The sequence below is a fragment of the Hemiscyllium ocellatum genome, chromosome 3, assembly GCF_020745735.1.
Source record: "Hemiscyllium ocellatum isolate sHemOce1 chromosome 3, sHemOce1.pat.X.cur, whole genome shotgun sequence".
Lineage (NCBI taxonomy): Eukaryota > Metazoa > Chordata > Chondrichthyes > Orectolobiformes > Hemiscylliidae > Hemiscyllium > Hemiscyllium ocellatum.
In genome coordinates this window covers 110,860,349-110,880,433 of record NC_083403.1, presented here as the reverse complement: position 1 = coordinate 110,880,433, position 20,085 = coordinate 110,860,349, and the positions used below count along the sequence as shown (strand labels likewise).

At 37.0% G+C, this 20,085-nt stretch overlaps 1 protein-coding gene across 4 annotated transcripts in view; it reads left to right on the top strand.

Annotated features, from left to right (window-relative positions):
• Positions 1 to 17,679, top strand: part of lrrc1 (leucine rich repeat containing 1) — a 184,290-nt gene extending 166,611 nt beyond the window's left edge. For 3 of the 4 annotated variants that reach the window (XM_060852831.1, XM_060852854.1, XM_060852847.1), the window contains 3 exons: positions 1,198 to 1,370; positions 6,639 to 6,778; positions 16,081 to 17,679. In XM_060852831.1, the coding sequence (XP_060708814.1) occupies positions 1,198 to 1,370; positions 6,639 to 6,778; positions 16,081 to 16,239 (472 nt within the window). In that variant the 3' untranslated portion in view covers positions 16,240 to 17,679. The remainder of the gene's footprint in view (positions 1 to 1,197; positions 1,371 to 6,638; positions 6,779 to 16,080) is intronic. The other variant, XM_060852839.1, reaches the window with a different exon arrangement.
• Positions 17,680 to 20,085: the final 2,406 nt, after the last annotated feature.

Below are 20,085 nucleotides of genomic sequence, written 5' to 3'. Positions count from 1 at the left end.
TTAAAGTAAGCATTTGTGAAGACTTAGATGATGAATTGTGAATAGATGTAATGGTATATGTATTTCTGCAAGTACCATTTACCATTACTTGGAGTATGTGATTAGTTATGTTTCTTGAAAGCTTTGTTGAATTTGCTATTTCCTTTAAGGAAAAGTAGAATTGTCGCTTAAGGCACAAGACATTGCAGAGTCAGATGTGAAATTATTCGTGGTTAATAGACAGACCTGAGAAGCAATCCTAAAAATTGGACCAAATTAATCATAGTTAGGCTGAATTTGTTCTGCTTGATTCAAATTATAGGCTGTATTTTACAGGATACAGTTTTATAGTACTAAAATAAATGCTGACAGAGGACCTGCCCACCAAAAAGCCAGCTCCTCTTGCAGTGACTTGACATTGCAAGCATAGTTAATTGCCCAAATTAAAGACTTTTACCCCCAGCTGAAGAGGAGGTGCGGCCTTTGAGAGCTGCTAGTTAAACTGGTCTGCATCTCTTTAGTCCTGACAATGCCAGTTTCAAGTTGCAGCCCCTGGTGGGACTATAGGCAGTCTCCAAACTAGGATGTTATGGAACTGGACTTCAAGCTAAGTTCAGAGGACTGTTGGGATCTGGCTGGCAGACTGTAATATAGGGAGGGTAGAAACCTGGATTTCAGTCACCAGGGTTGTGTGAAAAGGAGTGAGTTTAATTGAATGCAAATTATCCCTTGCTGGACACAAAAGTTGCAGGGATAGTTGCCTGATATAAGTCTCTTCCTGGTGTGGGTCACATAGTGATGGAATGAGGCCCTTAAATAACCAACAAATACTGATTAAGTGACCGCTTAAAAGACCTCATTTGCTCATGTACAGGCAATGTACCAAAAACTACCACCTCTCCGAGTTGTAAAAAAAAATGGAGACCGGTGGAGGCAGGAGGAAGATGGTGGGAAGGCTCAATGTTGTATTTTGAGATTTCCTACCCTTGCTTTCAAAATGTTGGTGGAGACGCTGTAATGCCTAGCCTTGTGTCACGTTAGCCTATGCAGCCTGAGCAAATCTCTGCAAGGAAGAAACGACAGCTGTTGTTTCCTGTACTACTGAATTTTCAGTGATTTCCTACTGGGTACCCAAGTCTTCAAGTTAACCACTTACTGACCTTTCACTGTCTTCACTATTTTTTTCAAAAACTCTTGTTGCCATTTTCTTCAACACAGGTTGAAACACTTGCCATTATCACTGACCAGCTTGAAACTCAAAGCCCTTTGGCTGTCTGAAAACCAGTCACAACCTCTTCTAACTTTCCAGACTGACGTTGATGTTGAAACAAGAGAAAAGGTTCTGACCTGTGTGTTGCTTCCTCAACTGCCTTCTGAACAGAGCAACTATGGTACAGTATCTACCACCAGTTATACACTAATTTGTTAAAAGAAAGAATAGTTAGAAGGGTTTTGTAGAGGATTGATGCATGCCTTTTAATTTTATTTAAAAATTAGCATACTTGAAGCTCGGGGAACATTCTTATATTTGTATATGTAATCATTTCCTCTTTCAATTTATCGAGTAATCTGTTTCAAAATCTGCATCATTCTTGCTCGGCCCCTGCTTTTACTTTGTCTACAATATTGTTGAAAGATTTTTTTTAGATTGGATAAATGTAGTGTCAGGGAAAAATGACCACGTGTAATCAAAATACATTGTACGCAGTTGGACTATTTAGGAAGTGTCAATTATTGAGTCACACAACATGAACATAGACCCTTTGGTCCAACTTGTCCATACCAACCAAATTTCCCAAACTAAATTAGTCCGACTTGCTTGTGTTTGACCCATATCCTTTCAAACCTCTCCTAATTATGTACTTACCTAAATGTCTTTTAAACGTTGTAACTGTACCTGCATCCACCACTTCCACCGGCAGTTCATTCCACACCTGAACCACTCTGTGTAAAAGAAAAGTTGTCCCTCGTGTTCTTTTTAAAACTTTATCCTCTCATCTTTAAAGTATGCCCCTAGTTTTGAACTTCTCCACCTAGGGAAAAGGCCCTTGCAAATCATGTTATTTGAGATGTTTGTGAAACATCCTAATAGTTGTTCAATTGTCCACTGACATTCCTGATTGAATGTGGTATTCTGATTTCATCTGTTGGTCATGAGATTGGTTAGCTCAGTCTGTAACATTCTGGTTTTACTGTTTAGGATGCAAGGAATGCTGGCTTCACCAGGTTGGCATATTATTGTAGGTCTGCATGATGCTTGTGTCTACCATGCTTCCCCATACTCCTTAGATAACCACAATTGGTACCCTGGTTTGATGCTCATGGTACGAGTGAAGGATGTTCTTGACATAGGAGGATGGATGTTCTGTTCATTATCTTGGTGGCAGTGCACACAAGATAGTGGAAAGTACCTTTAATAAGAAATCCTCATCTTCACAAGACTCCAGTGGTCATTTCTGCCGTTGGCAAAATGGACCTGTGATGAGTGTTGAGAGAATCAACAAGGAGGAAAGACTAGAACTTGTCCTCGCTATTTACCCTAATCTTGCCTAAGCATGTGCTAGTTTACAGCAGCATGTTTAAGATATCCTGCTATTCCAATCCTGAACCTGAAGTCATTTGCACAAAGCATATGCAACCCGCAGTAAGCTGAAACGATCAGCTAGTCCCTTATAGTCACTGCAGTTGACAGCTCAAACTTGTGCCAAGTTGAAATTAAGGAACCCAAAGAAGATTACGAAAGCCCTGACCTTCTGGTAAATAGGATTTTGTTGCTCCAGACATTAAATGACCCAGAAATAAAGACTTCCTTCTCACCGATGTACCACTGGATGAGACTGTTTGGAAATTTTGTCAGAAACTTCTAAGTCATGCTGCCATGCCAAGTACTCCTCTAGTCAGGCGATTTCTTTGATTTTGAGCACGCTGTGTTATGCACTATGTTGCTTGAATTTCACTGTCCGCTGTTAGGTATCAGTTGCTTGGCAAAGCCTTTGAGTTACTCATAAACAACTCTCGTGGCCAACATTATTTTAAAAAATGTTTTCCAATGTGCATTCTCATTTCTGAACTTTGCTGCCTTCTTTGCTTAGTATCTGGTGTGTTTACTTGACTCAGTTGGTTAACCTCTTACCTTTATGTTTGAAGATTATTGATACAATTTGCTGTAGATAATCCAAGCTAGGCGTGCCCAAACACCATTCATATAGTGAGCCTATTCAACATCTCAAAACTTGGCATAGGTTGCGTTCAGCAGAAGTTAATGAGATGCATTGAGTTAGAGATTACTATTTGCTTCGCCTGTTATTTTGGAGCTAAAATATATATCAATTTCTGGGTACAAGGCTCTGCATATATGTCAGCAGCTTGCGCATGTTGGTCTTCAATGCTTTTAGTCCTGTCCGGTGAGTGCCTCATCTTAAGTGCAATGAAGCCTTTTGGGTGAGATGTTTAAACCGTTTGATTGGAGAAGTGCTCAGTTTTTTCTTGATGTTATTTATCACTCGACCATCATGAAAAGAACAGAGTGCATTTATTTGGTCATTTAGTTTGCGGCTTTTCATGAGTGTGTACTGTGTGGAAATTGGCTGTTATGTTTGCCTTTATTACTAAGTGACTCAATTTCAAAAGTTCTCATTTTCACCCTCCTTATGCCTCCTTTTCCACCATAACAGATGGTCAGAAATTATTAGCCTGTTTTAGGCTATGACTCTCATGCTATTTCTCCCCATTTCAGGATGGGGAAGAGCTTACTTCTATTTGACCTTGCTGATGCTCCAAGGTCATTGGTTTGGCAATAATGGCTGTAATCCAATATTATGGAAATATGAAACTAAAATGTAGTGAGCTGTTATAGTCCAGCAATAATTTTCATTTATTTTGTGCTGACTTCAGGTCTCTACTGCAAGGAAAGGAACCTCAACAAAACATAGCAACCTATTGCATCCTTAAACAAACTATTGGAAGCTCTTTGAGAAACTATGATAAAATTATAGCTATACAGAAAGAGGCCATTTGATCTGTCATATTCACACAAGAGTAACTGGCTGACTTAGTGCTATTCCCCAAAATGTTTGCGTAGACCTGCATTTATTTTCTATTCAGGTAATTATATATTTCTTTGTTGAAAGCAGTGATTGGATCTACCCCACTACATTCTTAAGTAGTGCATTCCAGAGTCTAACCACTTCCCGAGTTTCTCCCTTGTGCAGTTGTTGCTTCTTAATCTAATTAAATCTATGTTCTCTGATTCTTGATGCTTCCACCAGTGGTAACAGTTTGTCCAATTTAGTCTGTCCAAATCCCTAATTATTTTGAATTAGTTCTAAGTTTATTTTCTGCTGAACTACATTGATGTGAATAAAATAAGGAAATAGAGAGGGTGGGAAGTGAATGACTACTTTGAAGTTCCATTTACAAAAAAAAGTTGGCTTACGTTAAAGAACTTACATACCAGATATGCAGGCTATCAGCTATCTTATATTTATATGATCTAAGCACTTTCCTGATAAATCTCTTAATGGGTCATTTGCATAGTTTTCAATTATAGTTTCCCTGCACACTCAACTGTGCGAGTCAGTCAATGTGATTGGATGCAATTAAATGAATATATTAATAGCATGTGTACGTCCTGGCTGAAACACGCACTCCCTCCACTCCACAGACCGGGCAACAATTGCAAATTTACTTCTCTGACATCTCCCGAATCCATGACTTAGGCTAGCTAGGACAAAGGCAGTAGTTGCATGGGAACCTTCATGTTGGCCTGTTAAAATGTTAATACTAACCTAACTTTGAAAGTAAATAATTGTACATGTGGGTTTAGTACAGAAGTGGGGCTATTTAGCCCACTGAGCCCAGCCATTCACTATGTTGAATAGTTTATGCTCAGAATATTTGGGCAGTACACCATTGAATGCAAAGTGCTGAGACTGTTTACAGGAGTTCCTAACATCAGTGTACCCAACTTAATATCTAAGGCAAACCCAACATTGTATCCCATCTGAATGCAATTGAAATCAAGTCTGGTCCTTCCAAAAGTGTCTTATGGATATCATCTTTTTCAGTTAAGGAATTCCTTTTCTCTGTTTACAAAGTTCGGATATTCAAAAGTAGCACTGGGTTTTTAATATACTTTTGCAAAAAGATAAATTAATCTCATTACCAATTGCAACCAGTGTTTTGTTCAATCCTACAAGGTATCTCAGTTAATGAACTGAAAATTAAGTGAATAAATGTTTTGTCTCCTAACCGATCAGTCTATCTCTGACTGGTTACATTTGTGCTATCCGTGATTCTGCAATCGATAAATATAATGTTAATTGATGTCCTAATCATATAGACATGTTAGTAAACACTTTACTAAGTCTGCCTAGCTGTATGACTATTAAGTTGAGAATAAAATGGTTAAGTGGTTAGGCAACAAGCATAAAGTGATAAATCAACTCTTGCGGGCTTAATTCATATAGTAGCTGCATGCGTTGTCTAATATTGTTTCTGGTGATGTGGAAATATAGGATTTATTCACTGTGTATCCCTGACTTTATTAAAAATACAAATGTTTCTGAGAAGTAAGACATTATTCATGTCATTTTAGAGGTTTGGTTAATTTGTTTTATGGAAAATATTCCTCTTGTTATTTTCAAGTCAACTTATGTAAATATGTCCTTATTCTGCTCTTTATTTCAATCCTGCTTTTATTTCTTCTCACTTTCTCTATCTTCCCAAACAATGTTTACCAAAGCTTGTTTTCTTTTTACATTTTTATAGCTCCATTTTTTGGGTTGTCTGATTTCCTATTTTCACCTTTAAAGGCATGGAAGTCAGTTTAGAAAACCATTTTTAAAAAAAAGTAATTTATACCCCTTTGACTTTTTAAAATACTACTTAGGTTAACTTTTGATTTTGTTTTCTTGAAGTTACTGTAAACAGTATGTGTATAATTTTGATTTGTATCTGTGATGTTTACTTTTCCTTTTTTTGTCCTCACTCTCTCTCCTCTCCATTCTCAAACCCACTGTCCCCTCATGCCAAGAAAATACTATTTGCATAGTTATATATTTTCCTTGTTCAATGCAGCAAGTGAGTTTTAGTTGTGTTATAATTTGTGGATAATTATGCCTTTCACTTTCAAACAAGTTGATTTTTAAATTGCGGAATAGTTGAAGAGAATAATAGGTGAAATTATATAAATCTTAACCCTATATTCTAACTTGAAAGCCCGGTTACTTTTGGACAACATTGAAGCCTTGGTCATTTTGAATCTGCACTGCTTATGACTTCAGATGAGTACATATGATATTTAAAATGCATCCTTATCTAATTTGTAGTTAGTATAATCGGTTTTAAAATAATTTACTGACAAACAGGTGAAAAGTAGTGGAGAAAGTCCTAAATTAATTGAAACAGATGCTTGGCAAAACTAGATAAAAAATCTTAATGTGTACTTCTAGAATATTCAAAACCTGTTTCATTTGTTTTCTCTCAAAAAAATTGAAACATTTTTACAAATTTTTGGAGCAAAATTGCTTTCATTTTAAAACAGATCAACTTGTAAAACATCTAACTTAGAAGATTGTATTTGCTTGTTTTTCACTAACGGAATTTTGTAACTATCTGGGAATATGAATATATAATTTTCTGTGCTTGCCTGCTTCCAGCAGATAACTTGCCTCGCTGTGGAGCATTGGAAAATTTGGTGAATGACATGTCTGATGAACTATGGAACGAACGTGCAATGAACAGAATCAGTGCAATACGCTTCTTAGATGATGAGGATGAGGAAGATGATGAAGAAAAGGTAATAGATGAGAAGCCTAATTTTCATAAGTTTTGAGAAAGTGTTTTAAAATTAGTTTGGGAAGCAATAGAGTTGTACCTCAGTCTTAACTTACTTATCTTTATCTCAAAAATTATTTTTCTCTGGTCTGGATAATAATTTTAAACATCTGCATAACAACTGCTTACTACCGAATGGGAATACAATGTGCAAATGCATGATTAAATGTTGTAAATGGATATTGTCATGAATCCACCTTCCACCACCAAAAACTGATCCTGTTCATAATAGCCTGAAAATGGACAATTTTTGTTTTGATTAATTCATTAACTAATTAGTGAATTTGATTAATTCACGAGGAATAAGGTTAAGTGCTGCCTGATATACTCCAGAGTTATACCTTTCCCTTGTCAGACTCCTATAAATGGGTAGTCGATCCCAAGAATATTACCAACTCTGGCAGCCTGGAAAAGTCCACACTGAAGGGGCCTGGAAATCTGCCTATCTATTTTTGTTGCAAGTGCCTCAAATGCATGTCTAAAATGGACAATGTCAGATTACCTCTTGCTAATAGCTGACTGTCACATTCCATCTTTCTCAAAAATATGATTATTGCTGTCTCCAAAGCCAAACAACATCTGAGATTTTTAGCGCATGCCAATCCCATTTGAACCATGCATATGCAATGTTGAGTGATCCCTTAGTAGGATTAACCAATGTTAATATTTTCTGCTTCTAATGGAAACAGTATAAAAGAGCAACGGTACTAAATTTTGATTAAGTAAACTTTGTAAATTCTCCCCTGGACCTTTCTGAATGAGTAATATCAAAACAGTGGGACTGCACACTTCAGTACACATTCTGATAACCTATCTCTTACCCCCAAATTTGTTATAAAGGAGTGGTTAACTGAAACGGAATCCTGTTTTGACTGGAGCTTCTGTAGACACTCTATCTACAACCAAATTTTCAAGCTATTAAATCTAACCCCATAATGATTTCCCATCATCACATAATTGTTACATCAAAGAAGGAGACTGTTCAGCCCATTGTGTCTGTGTCTCTCTGAATGTGTGCATTATTGACTTTCTCTTGCCTTCTCAGCGTAACCCAATGTTATGAAACAGAGGTTGACAGCCCTCCGATAATTAAAACCGAAACACCCAGAGAGGACCATCTCGCCTTGTCAGACTTCTTCTATCAGATTACAAGGGGTATAAATTAACTCTTATCCCCAAATTTGTTATAAAGGAGTGGTTCAATGAAATGGAATCCTTTCACCCCTCTATAATTAACAAGTAACTATTTATTTATCTAACTCCAACAGTGAACAAATTAACAGATTTTCTAACAAACTGAACAATTACTCCCTAACTGAATTAAATTCTATTGGCATGCTGTTTCAATAACTCAGGTCCCACTTAGTATAAATCCAATTAACAAGAAAACAACAAATTAAAACTTAATGTCTCAAAGTTCACGCAGAATGAATCCACTGAAATGCTCCTCTTCCTCTCTGCTGATTATGCTCTTGGGAATGTTTTCTCTGTAATTCTTCTGTTTTGGAATTCCTTCTTTGGCTAACCGTGCCTTGTACCTTTCTCAAGTGCTTTCTTGTGAGACACCAATGTTTCTTTTGACACTACCCTCTCACCTGTTCAGATGGCAGTTGGCTTTCTCTTCTAATTTTGAAATGCCTGCGTCTTTTATACCCACAATTACACGTTAATTTCTTTACAATTTGATTGGTTGGAGGTGATCAAAATTGGTTCTTAATCTCCGAGTGCCTTTTTAAATTAACTGGTTGAATTTAAACTGTTTTCTGGGTAAAAGTGCTGCTTGTGCCTGCAAACTGAAAAGTCTTTTGATACACTTGTTTCAATTTTGGGGCTCTCTGCATAATGCTTGCAAACTTCTAAGCACAGACAAAGTGTAAACACTTAAAGGGACCATGCACTGCTTTTCAATTCATTTTATGTTTTTACCATTTTTACACACCAACTTTGTAACACCCTATACATTCTTCCTTTTTAGAATACAGTCTAATTCTCTGTTTGATGCTTTTGTTGAACCTGCTTCCACTGACATGTTTTTATTCTGCAAATTAGTTTAAATTTGTCCCTTGTTCTTGATTCTTCATGATTGGGAATAGTTTCTGTCCATTTACTCTTTCCAGACTTATCGTGATTTTGAATTCCTCATTCCAAGGGAAACAATCCCAACTTCTCCAATCTATTATTTCATAACTATTGTATCCTAGCCCTGGAACAATTCCTGTGAACCTTTTCTGCATTGTTTTCAATGCTTTCAAACCCTTTCTAAAGCTTTAAAAAAAAAGATTCAATATGTTGAACTAGTATATTTTACTGCTGGTTGAACAAGGAATCACTGTTGCTTGCAGTCTCAGCAGCTGTCATTCTGGGCTGCAAGAAAGTACATCACTTCACTTTAGAACAGCCCAAAATCCTCAGCATCATGTTGACCCTCTCATTCTTTTCTTTTTCTTGCCACAGAACAAAAGGCAAGATCCTGACCTGGTAGACTCATGTGTACAAGTTTTGGCTTACAAACCTAATGTAGCCAGCCATGACTTTGCATTGCTATAAGATTTTGTGAAACTTAACAATAGGCACAAATTATTTGACAGGGCAAAAAAAAACTAGAAGATTGTACTGTACACCACCTCTATTTGTTACAGAATTATAGATTAATTATCATATCTATGAATTTCCTGCAGTATTTTGTAACACCAATAAATCAGTTCTTCCTACACTTAACTGTGAGCCACAAAATAAAAACAATCAATTGCTATGTTGTTTTGACAGACTAAAACAATGCAAAATTTCTTAAAATTAGATATAGCTGTTATACATTTGTGTCAAGACCTAATTGCTTAATAAGCTATTGTTTGTGAACTTTAAGAGCAGATGTCTTATATCTAAGCAGAGTATAAATACGAAACATACTGTTTCTCTAAAGCTGCTTTCAGTCTTTAATCTTGTGTTCTCTAAAATTACGCATAACTTCATTACAGTTTGAAAAGCATAAGTTATGCTGAGTACAAAATATTCTACCTTGTATGCAAGATCTTTAAATGCAAGAAAATCCAAGTATAATTGCTATCTAATTCTATAAACAGTATAAACTTCAGATCATTGAAAATTGTTTTTAAGACTTGTTGAAACAATTTTAATACGACATAATAAATGAATATTCATTTATTTAAGGCAAAATTATGAAATAGCAATGGACTTAAACTAAGTTATAGTCTTCTGCGATATAATATTTATTTGCTATGAAGCAGCATTAGTGGGATTGTCACGAAGTTGAAGTGGAGGGAACAGTGCTTACTGTGCATTGTTTGTAATTACCCACAGAATTTTATTGTACATTTGAAGGACAATTTGTCAATATTGAAGATTATTTCAAGCACTTTTCTGTGTGGGGGATCAATGGAAAGGACTCCCCAATTAAATTTAAGGATCTTCATTATACTCATGCAGAGAATAAACCAGGAAGAATAAATTAATTGTAATGTGAATAAGGAACAAGAGTGGACCATTCCACCTCTTGAGTCTGCCTGTCATTTAATGATAACATTCTGTAAGCTTTCCTAATTACTTGCTGTACCTGCTGACTAGACATTTGTGATTTATGTTTTAGGACAATCCTCTGTATTGCAGAATTGTGCAATCTCTCACCATTTGGATAATATGCTTTTTTATTCTTCCTACCAAAAATGGACAATTTCATAGTTTTCCACACTATATATTATTTGCCAGCTTTCTGGAAGTTTACTCTCTCACTTAAATTGTGCATCTCCTTGTATCCCCTTTGCAACATAGTTTCCTACCATCAAATGCAGCAACTATATATTTCCTTTACATATAAATTCTAAACAGTTGAGGTACCATTACCAATTCCTGTGGCACACCACTTGTCATATCCTGGCAACCTGACAAAGTTCCTTTTATGACTACTGTTGACTTTCTATTGGCCAACCAACCTTCTATGTTTAAACCCCAGCACTCTTCTCTTCACCCCCCCCCAAAAAAAAAGCATGAGCTTTTATTTTCTGCAAGAATGTTTGGTGCGGCACTTTATCAAATGCCTTGTGAAAATCTAACCACATCTACTGGTTCCCCTTTATCCACAATGCATGATGCTTTCTCAAATAATTCCAGTCAGTTGATTAAACATGATTTTACTATCACAAAACTATAACGCCTTTGCCTGATTATCTTGAACTTTGAAAAGTGTACTGCCGTACATGTTTATTAAGTAACTTCCAACATATTCTCCTTGACAGAAATGAAGCTCTGGCCTGGTTTGCTTTCTATGTCCCACCCTTTTTGAATATTGAGGGTGGGTCACATTTGCTATCTTCCAATCAAATGGGAACTTCCCTAAATCAGGGGAGTTTTGGAAAATTAAAACCAATCCATCAGCTGTTTGACTGTGAACTTCTTTTAAGACCCTATGATGAAGTCTATCAAAAACTGGGGACTTGTCAACTTGCAAGTCGAACAGTTTACTTGCTGCCACTTTACTGGTGATTGTAATTTTCTTGAGTTCCTCTTTCCTTTTCAGTTCCTGATTTATAGCTGCATCTGCGATATTCCTTGTAGATGTTTTCTAACCAACCTGTTCAGAAATGTTATTATATGCCCCTGGAGCAGATGAGACTTGAACCGGGCCTCCCGGACCTGAGGTAGGGGCACTACTACTGCATCCCAAGAGCCCTTAAACCTGTTCAGAAATTATTATGCATCTCTGAAGCAGATGAGACCTGCACCTAGGCCTCCTGGTTCAGAGGTATCTTAAGCCAACCTTTCTCTTTCTGTACCTGATATGGCATTTCATATATATGTTTTAAAATAATTTTATACATTTTGACACACCTCTGAAGTAGGTGGATCTTGAACCCAGTCCCTCTGGCTCTGCACTACAATAGCCACTGTAATGTTCCTTGTAACCTTTATTGTGAAGACTAAAAGAAAATACCTTTTCAGTTCATTTGCTATTTCAATAGTTTCTATTAATAGTTCCCAGACATTCTGATTTTGTTTACTGTTTTCTTTTTTCATATTTATGTAAACTTTTACTATGTTTGTATATTTTTGGCTAGCTATTACTATTCATTGTCCGTTTATTTATTGGTGTCTTTTATATTCTGTTCCATCTTCTCATGTGCACAATTATATTGCCGTCCCTAAGGTTTCAAGTTATTCAAAACAAAAAGGAGAGAAAGACGGATTAAAGTATTAAATTCTGCAGAAATACATTTCCATACTTGTTGAATTTATTGTTTGAGGCTCAGCAAAGAGTTTGGTTACAGTTAATATTTAACAAATTGGTAAAATGTTCAGTCCTACCTAATTGCACGAGACGTCAGTATTTTCAGTGCATTTAATTGAGAAAAAGGTGAAGTAACGTTTCTGAAGGAACAGGCCAAATAGGTCACTGGCTTCTGTATTTTGGCATTTAACGTTTATGCCACATTAAAGTGAGGGGAGTTGCTATTAATAATGGATTAAAAAATCAGTCCAGTAATGCACACACCTAATGTTTGTAATAAAACAATAGTTGGCAAATCAAGCATTAGAAAGCACCGGGCATAAAGGTTTAGTACAGTGTGGCTACAGAAAGGTCGGCACTTAGAAATGAACGTTGCAGAATAGAACAGATTCACAGAAGATGGAGAAAAGGTGTTTTGAGTAGCTGTGCTTATTGGGGAAAGCCTGACGTTAAAGCAAAAAGGGATGTGTCGATGAGGAAGACAAAAAATAATCTCAATGGATGATGACACTAATAAAAAAAGGGTCAGTTAAACTAGTAGATATAGTCCACAGAAAGCAAGGAACACTTCCTATTGAATCTCGCAATTGGTATGAACCGAAGGAGATAAGAGAAGAAAAAGTAGAAAAAGAAAATTTTGTTTATAGTGATCATAATATGCTTTAAGATAATACCAAAGGACATAAGTGTGGCAAAAGCTAAGTTTGTGAATTTGGAAAAGCTTGAATTTGAGATTCCAAGAATGGGGGAAGGGGTAACAATGTTGGCAAAAGAAAAGTTACGTCAAGCAAAAATAGGAAACACTATTCACAACAGAATGCAGTGTAAATATATCTTGCTAAATGGAAAGAATAATTTTAACACAAATGGGCCCCATGAATAAATGAAGACATAAAGAAAGAACTGAATGTTAAGGGAGAGGTTTACATCAAATACATAGACAGTAGGAGCTGTGCAAAAGAGAGATTAATAAGATAGGAAGGTAAAGAGGAACTACTATAACAGGAAACACAAAATAGATTGCAGGGATATTAAATAAATATTTTGTTCTAAGGTGATAGAACAAGTAGATGTGAATTGTATGATGAGATGAGCAATGAAATAAATGCATTTAAAATTTCAAGTGTATTGAACACATGATCAAACTCAAAGGAGAAAGTCCCTGGTCCTGATGGAATGCATATTTTAGAAGAACCTAGTGATGACATTGCAGAAGCCTTGCTGTTCATTTATGATAATTCCTTAGAAAAAGCTGTGCATCAGAGGAGTGGTGGATAGCTAATGTACTTCCATATTTAACTAGGGGAGATGGAACTTGGAGAGTAAGTTATAGACTAGTCAGCTCAACAATGGTAGTAGGAAAAATAATGGAGTCCTTAGCAAAGGAAAGCACAGAAGAATATTTAAAAATGAGAAATACAATATGAATAGAATGTTGGATTCAAAACACAATCTTATGTCACCAACTGTATTTAATTTTGAGGTAGAGTAATCAATGTTTGTGTGGTCAAAGTAGTTTTTCTGAAATTTCAATAGTCATTTCATCAGGTGCTTCATGATGCACTCATGGATAAGATCAAAGAATGTGAAGTTGAAGTTCAAGTGGCACAATGATTTGTCAACTAACTTCAAGTCAGCACATAAAAATATAGAAATAAGAGAAGTATAATTTGGGAAGTGATCTTCGGAAAAGGTCAGTGCCAGGATCATTTTGTTCATAATCAACTTCAACAAATTGTCTTCTCAATGCAAAAATATGAATTTTATATATGATTCCAGTCTTGGGCAACAGTGTGTGTGGAGTTTGCACATTCTCCCTGTTTCTGCATGGGTTTCACCCTGATGCAATTTAGCATGGCCAATCCACCTAAACTGCACATCTTTGTGATTGCGGGAGGAAACCAGAGCAAACCTACACATTCATGGGGCGAATGTGCAAACTCTACATAGACAGTCGCCTGAGGTTGGAATTGAACCCAGGCCCCTGGCACTGTGAGGCAGCAGTGCTAGCCACTGACCCACCATGCCACCCTTGTTATTGATCACTCTGACAAGGGGAAAGGTTCTTCCTGTATACCTTATTTATGTCCCTCATAATTTTATACATTTATAATCCTATGTCAACTTCACATGTGATAATACTATAAGTTGCTATCTGACTTCCTTTTCAACAATGGTGAGCACACAGCCATGCTGTTATTTTACTGTAAAAATCTTAGCAGTTGCAAATTTTTTCATTGAGATATTGCTTGAATTCCATGCGTAGTGGGCATCATGGGATTATAGTTGCAAGGGGATGAAGATTGGAAGCTAAATATTCAAAGATATACATCCCATTGGAAAGACGGGCAGGTGGGCAAAGGGAGTGGGATTGCCTTATTAGTAAGAATTGACATTAAAACAGTAGTAAGAAATGAAGTAGGGTCAGATGGTGTAAAACCGGGGTAGAATAGAGGAACTGCAAAGATGAATAAACCATAGTTGAAGTTTTGTACAAGCCTCCAAACTGTAGTCAGGAGCTGGGACACAAGGTACACTATGGCATGTGTAGGAAAGGCAAAGTTGCAGTGATCTCAAGTTGCAGGTGGACTGGGAAAACCAGGTTGGTAGTGGATTGCAAGAAAAGGAATTTGTGGAAAGTCTATGCAATAGCTTTTTCGAGCAGCTTGTGGTGGAGCCCACTAGGGAACTGGCAATATTGGATTTACTTTTGTGCCATAAGGCAGACCTAGACCTGATAAGGGAGCTTAAGGTGAGGGTAGTGACCATAATATGATCGTATTCACTCTGCAGTTTGAGAGGGAAAAGATAAAATCAGAGGTAACAGTTTTACAGCTGAATAAAGGCAATTACAGAGGTATAATGGGGGAGCTGGGCAGAGTTGACTGGGACAAGAGCCTAGCAGGAAAGACACTGGAACAGCAATGGTCGGAGTTTCGGGAAGTAATTCAGGAGACACAGCATCCTGAGGAAAAAGAAGCATGGTACAGGGAGGATGAGGCAGCCATGGCTGATGAGGGAAGTCAGGAATAGCAGTAAAAACAAGAGAGAGAGCAGATAATGTGGCAAAGGGCAGTGGGAAACCAAAGGATTGGGAAGCTTTCAAAGACCAGCATTCTCTCAAGGTAAGCTTGCTAGTTGAGTCAGTAGATAGGAATACAAATGCAATGATGGCATTTATTTTGAGAAGACTTGAATATACAAGCAGGGATGTACTTCTGAGGCTCGATAAGGCTCTAGTCAGGCCACATTTGGAGAATTGGGTGCAGTTTTGAGCCCCATATCTCAGAAAGGATGTAATGGCCTAGGAGTATGGTCAGAAGAGGTTCATGAGAATGGTCCCAGGAATGAAAAGCTTAACATATGAGGAATGTTTGAGAACTCTGGGTCTATACTTGATGAAGTTAAGAAGGATGAAGGGAATCTGATTGAAACATACAGAATGCTGAATGGCCTGGACAGTTGGGAGAATGCTTCCATTGGTAGGGGAGACGAGGACCTTAGGGCACAGCCTCAAAGTAAAGGGAAGACCTTTTAGAATGAAGACAAGGAGAAATGTCTTCAGCCAGAGAGTGATGAATCTATGGAATTCCTTGCCACAGAAGGCTGTGGAGGCCAGGTCATTGAATATATTTAAGACTTTGAGATAGGTTCTTGAATATGCTGCTGTGGTGCATTGAGCCTTGTTTGATGTTTGAAGGATTACATTAAATATTTGCTATATTTTGCAGAGCAGCATTGAATCTTTCAAGCTGTTCAGAAAGTTTACTCTCATCTGATTTCTTTGCTCTTACCTAATTTCTTTGTGTTTAGCTATTACTGGCTAAATAAGATTGATAATTTCTGGTCATTCAGGGATATAGGAGGAAAATTACATGACTTTACATTTGAGGCTTGAATTGTAGGACAAATATGATCTATTTTATGGCAAATATCTGTTATTTCATTAGTCCATTTTCAGCAAAAGGTTATTGGTTACAGAAGTGGGTTACTTCCTTTGGACTTATTTTGTATTTTATGCTTAGGGTACACTTCTGAGGAGAGCCACTCCACACCCAGGGGAACTGAAGACTTTAAAAAAGACAGCAGAAAATTTGAGGAATGATATGAATGCTGCTAAAGGACTGGACTCCAACAAAAATGAGGTCAATAATGCCATTAAAAGAGTGACCACTTCTGTATAGAGTTTTACCTCAAACTCTCACCTCGTGTGTCTCCCTGACTGTGTGAACGTTAATGTTAACCCATCCTTGGAATTGTTCCAGTCTGTTTGTATGCACCAAACTCACCTGATTTTGTTTCTTCATGTCAGCAATGTTTATAGTAACCACAACCTGGGAAAAAGTGCCTTGTTTCTGCTCATGATTGCACCAATCTGCCCTGCACATTTTATCATGTCATGTTTTTCATAAAAGAACTATTCATCTTTTTTATATATTTTATATATATAAATATATATAGGTAGATGCACTACTGTATAGAAGTAGAAATCCTTGCATATAATTTTGTTATACACAGGGTGAATGCATTTTTTTTTAAAAAAGCTATATTTTGGGGGTTGTATGCCCAGGTATTTGGACCTGCTGAAAAATAATTGTACAGTTTTATGTGAAATTTGATACTTTTATACAGGTTGGCAGCTTGGATTGTGTAAATTTTATTTTTTTTGTATAGCAAGTTTAATAATAGTCAATGCAAGTTTTTGAATTTCATCAAAAATGGTACACCCTTTTTAGTAGCTATAGAAGTCAATTATTTGTTTCCCAAATCATCTGCGTTTTGTGTTCAAACCGTTTAACTTTTTTTTCCAGTTATGTTTCCCTTTCTCCACCTTCTCCATTCCATATTGTAAGCCAAGTCTTTGGTATGATGTACTAATAGCACAAAGCTCTTTTACTCCTTGGGATAGTTTTGCAATGGTTGGGCACTTTGTTTGTGGGACACGGAACTACACTACACCAGATCAGATCAGATCAGAAGACTTTCAGGTTTGTTATTACTTTTAGTTTTTGCCCTGCTGAATAAACGACTTTGCACCAAATGAATGTGCTGTGAATAACAGTTTAAAAGGTTAATCCTAATCAATGTAACATATCTTCCTTTGCCTGCTACTGCATTTTCTTTTGACTGGAATTTATAACTATTATACAATTGTGAACGGTTTTATTATGTGTGAAACTTGGTATCGAGTCTTGATTTTTTTTTTATTCATTGATCTCACACTGCACAAAAATATTATGTTTTACAGTATGAAGGCTTAGTGTTTGCCATAGATGACCACTATAAAAATTTGGCAATAATCTTGCAAATGAACTGGTAATTTTCTGCTGGTGCTGAGAAATATCATATTGACCAGGGGACCTATCTAATGCTGGGGATCTCCAGTCAGGCAAATCATAAGAAATAAAACCGAGTGGTTTATGAACATGTTTAAACAGAGATTGTTACGGGTTTGAAGTCACTCATTTCTGTCAACTCAAAATGTGTCCTGAACACTTTTCATTTCATGAATTATGTTGCTGACTCTTTGTTCATTATTCACTGTATCTGGAAACTGGTAGGGTCTCTTTGTATTAATTCATTGATCTGCTTCTTTGAATCACTAGATACATTTATGTATTTTTGCTGAATAAACATCAATTTTTGTAAGAATCTGTAAAGAAAACACATTTTAGCATGCTTTGAAACAAATTACATTAGCTACTTGAGAGTTAGCATTGAAGAATTTTCCTACTGGGATTTTGCAGCTGGGATCTTTTGCTGTTAATACGTTGATTGATATTGTTGTTTTCCACATTTCCAGCTTTTCAGCAACTGCTGTTTTATTTTAAGGGTTTCTGTCCTGTTTTGGTTGCTTTGACAATTGCCTCAATTTTTAACTGTGTGCAGAAATATTATACCTTTTATATACATTATATATTTCAGTTGCATAATTAATGCCTTTTGTTAACTTAATTTATATTTCTTAACTTATTAATGCTAACTTTCTCCCTTGCTACAGTATCGCTAACTTTAAAGAAGAAACTTTGTTCTTTTTGATTGCGATTCTATTCCATGGATTTCATTAATGAACACAAGAACAAGCAACTTGTTTCTGTATTGGGTTTTGTGTTTTGAAATTTGGAAGAACGTCCATTATTTTCCCATGTGCTGTATTTTAAATGAAAGTCAACTTGCAGATTCGACTCAGCTTTTAACTGCATGTGATTAGTGGCAATATCAGCTATGTTTTTGGTGTGAAAATTTTGCTCCCAACATTTAAAGTTTCTCCTGTTTGTGAAGAACTGGTCTTCCTGTCTTGGTTGAAGATGTTTTGCTGTACGTCCTTTCTGTAGAATATTTGTTAGTGTCATGTGCACTCCGTGCTTCAAAATGTATGCATTCCTAAAGTTAGGACTTAGTAATTCAAGAATTCCCCACAAGTGAGGAATCTGTCTTTTAAGTTGAATCTGAAGTTCAAATCAACAATACAGGCCAGGCTCTGGTCGAGAGCTCAGGGGAAGTTAATACAATTTTAAAATCAGGTAACATGGAAAGAGTAAAGAAATAGGTTAGTGGTGAGGGAGGATATAATGAGGAGAAAGCATTCAGTGGAGATCAAATGGGTGTAACTGAGAGCCAGTAAAGGATCGAAAACTATAATTTAGGTCTGCACAGACCTCCAACAATAACTCTGAAGTGCGAGACTGTAAATTCAGAAATTAGAAGTGTGTGGAGTAATGACAGGGGACTTGATAGTCAGAGGCACAGATAGATGTTTCTGTAGCTGCAAGTGAGACTCTAGGATAATATGTTGTGTTCCTGGTGCCAGGGTCACTGATATCTCTGAGTGGACACAGGACATTCTGAAGGGGGAATGTGAGCAGAGGTTCTGGTCTATATTGGTATGAACAACTCAGGCAGAAGAAGAGATTAGGTCCTGCAAATGGAATTCAGAGAGTTAGGTTGGAAGTTGAAAAGCAGAAACTCTGGGGTTGTAATCTTAGGATTACTTTCTGTGCCTTGTGATAGTGGGAATAGGAATTTAGTACAGTTAAATATGTGGCTAAAAAACTAGTGTAGGAGCGAGGGCTTCAAGTATGTGATGTGTTCTGGGGCAGGTGGGACCTATACAAGAAGGACATGTTGCACCTAAACTGAAGGGGCATCAAAATCCTGGCTTTGGGGTTGTGGGGGAAGGGATGGAGGTGTGTATTGGTTGACCCAGAGCAATAAGTCAGCAAGTTAAATGACAGAGGAGAAATCAGAGACGAAGGCCAGTAAGGCTAGTAAAACAGATTGAGGTTACTGGTCACAGTAGGGCTGGTGGTATGAGGTGCATTTGTTTTAATGCGTGGAGAATGACAGTTAAGGTAGATGAAAATAGGACTTGGATTAATACATATAACTATGATGTTGTATCTATTGCAGAGATTTGGTTAAGAAAGAGATAAGACTGGCAGCTTAACATTCCAGAATTTACATGTTTCTGTTGAGATGGAAAGGGGTATAAAAGATGTGGGAGAGTTGTGTTACTGATTAGGGATAATATCACAGCCGTACTGAGGGCATCTTGGAGGTCTCATCCAGCAAGGTCATGTGGGTAAAACTCAGGCATAGGAAAGTTGCAGTCACTTTTGGATTGCACTAGAGGCCGTCCAACAGCCAGCATGTGGTTGAGGAACAGATATGGCAAAATGCAAAAACAACTGGATGATTTTAACTTTCTCTTGACTGAGGCTCACTTAGTGTTGGGGCTTTAATGGAGGAAGAACTTGTTAGGTATGTTCAGGGCCTCTTTTTTAAACGAAAAGTAAATAGTCCAACTCAAAGGGGCAACACTCTACCTGCTATTGGGGAATGAGCCAGGTCAGGTGATTTAAGTTCCACTGAGGAACTATTTCAGAAACAGTGACCATAATGGGCTTGTTAGTGGGTGAGCATTTTGGTGATGGTGACCACAATTCTGTGACTTTCACCTTGGTTATGGAGAGAGATAGGTACGTGCAACAGGGCAGATTTTACAATTGGGGGGGAAAGGTAAATATGAT